Genomic DNA, 4,116 nt, shown 5'->3' on the forward strand with positions numbered 1-4,116 from the left:
GGCTCGTGGGATCCCCCCGGACCGAGAATCCCCCAGGGTCTCCTGCACTGGCCGGCGGACTCGAAGCCGCTGAGCCCCCAGGGAGGCCCGGCAGCCCTTTGCCGCTGCGGTGAGTGCCTGCTGGGGTTCCTGTTGGTGCCTTCCCTACCCACAGGGTCTCTCTCTGCCCAGATAAGGTGTACCTCGGGCCCCCGCGCCTCTTCCAGGAGCTTCAGGACCTGCAGAAGGACCTGGCCGTGGTGGAGCAGATCACCCTCCTCGTCAGCACGCTGCACGGCACCTACCAGGTACCCAGCGCCAGCTCCCCTCGCTCGGTGCCCAGCGTGCCCTGGCCTCGGGGCCCCCCAGCAGTGCTGGGTGACGCCCCTGTGGCTGCTGGGAGCCCAGTGTGTGTGGTCTGTGGTTTGGGCGGAAGCTTTGGTTCCGGCTGACCAGGGCCCAGCTGGGGGCATCTTTTTGTTGTTCCCTGTACAGAGTCTGGTTTGTCCCGCAGCGCCTTCCCAAGCCTCATCCCAGGCTGGGAGGCTGTGTCCCTTTCGAAGGAGGGGTGCTGGGGGGTCAGAACCAAGGCCTGGCCCCCGGGGAGTGGCCGAGCGTGCGAACCCCCGCTCCTCTCCCCTCGGCGGGCCCCCACTGCCCTGGAGTCGTCGAGGGTGGCTCGGGGGGACAGCGAGCTGTGTGCTGACGTCCTTGGCTCCCTGCGCCCTAGAATCTCAACATGACGGTGGCTCAGGACTGGTGTCTGGCCCTGCAGCGGCTCATGCGGGTGAAGGAGGAGGAGATCCACTCAGCCAACAAGTGCCGCCTGCGGCTCCTGCTTCCGGGGAAGCCCGACAAGTGAGAGGAGGGGCCAGGAGGGCGTCGGTCCGGCCTGCTTGTGGCTGGGCGGGGCGCGGCGGGGGCGCGGCGGGGGTGGGTGTGGGCTGTGCCGGCGCAGAGCAGATGCTCCTGGCCGAATGGATGAATGAACGAAGGAGCCGTTCGTACCCGGGTGAGCCCATCCTCTGTTGGGCTGCTCGGACGCTGCCAGCGGTCGGTCGACCGTGCCATCCCCTGGGACCAGGTGCAGCCAGCCTCCCCCAGATGCCCGCCCAGGAGCTGGCGCTCCTTAGACCCACACCCGTTCCACAGGCGTTTGTGGACTTGACGCAGAGATGGAGAGGGAGCCGTGTGGTCCCCACTCTGCAGGTGGGGAGGCGGGGCTCAGACGTGGGAGGCGGGGCTCAGACGTAGGAGGCGGGGCCGGGTTCTCAGGGGCCTCACTCCCTGGCCTAGGCCGGGTGGTGAGCCGTCAGAGCCCAGTTTGTGACCCGCTGGGTCTGTTGCACAAAGAGTCAGACACGACTGAGTGCACGCACGCGTGTGTGGTGGGGGCAGGTGGGGAGAGGCTTACAGGCTCTGTGGCTGCAGGGCAGGGGGGACTAGAGCCCTGGGTGGGGGCCTGAACCTGTGCGTGGCCCTCCTGCTGGCTCCCGGCACCCTGCTGAGCCACCCTGTCCCCTCTACCCCGTGCCTCCTCCTCCCCACGCCCCACGGAGGGCTTGGGACCCCGGGCCCACCCGCCTCTCCGGGCTGGGGTGGACCACAGGGGTGAGACAAGCTCAGAAACAGTGAAGGCGCCCGGCCACTCCGAGGCGAGGTGACAAGGACAGCAGGGACCTCTGCCCCCCAAGCCTGCACACAGCTGCGTCCTCTCCCTCCTTCATGCATTCACGTATTGTTCCGCCGACATTTACCAAGCAGCTGTCCTGCATCAGGGGCCAGAACAGGCCCGAGTCACAGGCTCTGGGCCAGGTGTGTGCAGGTGGCTGGCGAGGCCTGCGGAAGGCTGACCAGTCTGGCCCGGGGGCCGCTTGAGTTACAGCCTGCAGAGGCCCAGACCCCTGTGGCCTTGCTGGGCCCCTGGCCCGGGCTGGGAGGCTGTGGCCTTGTCGCTCCGGGGACCTACCTGTCCCTGTGGCTGTGGGGGGGGGAGGAACTCTTTCCCCAAGGGACCGAGGCTTTGCCAGGCCACTGGCCCCTCTGGCCGTGCTTCCATGCTCTGCACAGACCGCGCTGTGTCTCCAGGGCTGGTTGGGGTGGGAGATGGGCTGGCAGTCTCCTGGGGAGCCAGGCCCCATTCCAGCACTCACGCCCTGCTCTCTCCCTGAAGGTCCGGCCGCCCCATCAGCTTCATGGTGGTCTTCATCACCCCCAACCCCCTGAGCAAGATCTCCTGGGTCAACAGGTTACACTTGGCCAAGATTGGACTCCGTGAGTAAAGCCCTAGGGTCGGGGTGGACAGCGGGAGGTTTGGGGTGTGTATGTGTGGGTGCAAGGGGGGCGTTCAGTCTCGGGGGCCACGGAGGCTTCTGAGTGAAGGGAGATGCTGTAGTGACCTTGGACATGTCACTTCCCTGCTTGGAGCCTCAGTTTCCCCATCTGTAGGATGGTGGGAGTTGATGGAAAGTTAATTAGTGGTTGCCCGGGGTCTGGAAGAGGAGAGACTGCAGAGTCACCACTAAGGGTTTTTTTGGTGAGAATGATGAAAATGTTCTCAAACTAGAGAGTGGTGATGGTTGCCCAGCTGTGCGACTATACCAGTGAAATGTACTCTTTATTTAAGGGATGGATTTTATGGTAGCTGAATTATATCTCAATAAAACAGTTGTACAAAGAATGATGCAGGTTAGACGACACTGATTCTCACCCAGAGGCCTCTTTATAATTCTTTTCTCCTGTGCTGTGCAGTGCTTAGTCGCCCAGTCGTGTCCGACTCTTTGTGACCCCACTGACTGTAGCCCGCCCGGCTCCTCTGTCCATGGGATTCTCCAGGCCAGGATACTGGAGTGGATTGCCATGCCCTCCTTCAGGGGATCTTCCCAACCCAGGGATCAAACCGAGGCCTTCCGCATTGCAGGCGGATTCTTTACTGTCTGAACCACCAGGCTCTTTTCTCCTATGCATCCACTATGAAGTAAGGGACATTTCTATTTATAAAGTGTTTCCTGTGTGGCGAGCCTTTTTCTAAGCATTTTACACATCTCTCTTTCATTTCACATTCGTAGTAACACCACGAGGCAAGTCTGTTGTGAACCCCTGTGTTCGGTTGAGAGTCTGAGGCCGAGAGAGGCACGGCGACTTGCCGGAGCTCACACAGCAGGAGGGGGTTCAGAACCTGGGCAGTCGGCTTTAGAGCCCACTCTTAATTCCTGTTCATTCTACTTCCTCAAGTTGGTGAGCTTCTGTCTGCCAAACTACGTTCGTTAAGCTATAAGCACTTTATTTGTGCTTTTTTTTAATTGAAAAAAGGCCTGGTTGATTGCTGATCAGAACCATTATTGTCTTTGACATGCTAGAATCCCCATATGCCGATTCCAGTCAGTAGCAGCGATTTTGGGAGGTTTGTTTTATTTTATTTTGTCTCTGTTTACTGATGTGATCTTTTTCGAGATAAGTATTCAATAGATATCTCTAATAGATTTAAAAATGTTGCTGGGAAGGGGTCAGGACCTCTGTCAAAGGCTTTCATCAATTAAAAAAAGTATTGGGTCTCTATAGTTATTTGAGAGGATGAGATGGATGGCATCACCCACTCGATGGACATGAGCTTGAGCAAGCTCCGGGAGTTGGTGATGGACAGGGAGACCTGGTGTGCTGCAGTCCGTGGGGTCGCAGAGAGTTGGACCCGACTGAGTGAACAGCAACAGTGCAGTAATTTCAGGCACGGGACGAGAGCAACGAAGAACAGGCCACTGTTCTCAAGGAAGTCAGTTTACAAGGGCAGGCAGAGGCTTGTGAGGAGCAAACCGACGGGGAGGGGCTGGAGCCGACTTGAGACCGGCACAGAGCCTGGGGTCTGGACTGCTTAGGGCGGGCTCTGAAGCTGGGCGGAGGTCCCGGTCCAGTGAGCCAGGCTGTACAGCAAGTGCAAAGGTCCTGAGGTGGCCAGAGCTGGTGCATAGCTGGGTGTGAGGGGAGGCCCGTGGAAATGGGGAGCGGGTTTACTGGAAAGCCAGGGTGAGGTGTACGGAGTTCGTCTGGAAGTGTGGGGGCTTGGTTGAGGGCGGTGTGACCTGATTAACATGTAAGTGGATCATCTGGCTGCTGCGTGGAGGGGGCGGTTGGGGGTGTAAG

General features: G+C 59.9%; 1 protein-coding gene across 1 annotated transcript in view; it reads left to right on the top strand.

Moving 5' to 3' along the window:
* ARHGEF10L (Rho guanine nucleotide exchange factor (GEF) 10-like) overlaps positions 1-4,116 on the top strand; it is a 161,886-nt gene that overhangs the window by 108,399 nt on the left and 49,371 nt on the right. The window contains 3 exon segments of the mRNA XM_010830219.1: positions 172-287; positions 710-837; positions 2,153-2,253. Coding sequence (XP_010828521.1) covers positions 172-287; positions 710-837; positions 2,153-2,253 — 345 coding nt within the window.

The sequence above is a fragment of the Bison bison genome, unplaced genomic scaffold (genome assembly GCF_000754665.1).
Source record: "Bison bison bison isolate TAMUID 2011002044 unplaced genomic scaffold, Bison_UMD1.0 scf7180017864516, whole genome shotgun sequence".
In the NCBI taxonomy this organism is placed as follows: domain Eukaryota; kingdom Metazoa; phylum Chordata; class Mammalia; order Artiodactyla; family Bovidae; genus Bison; species Bison bison.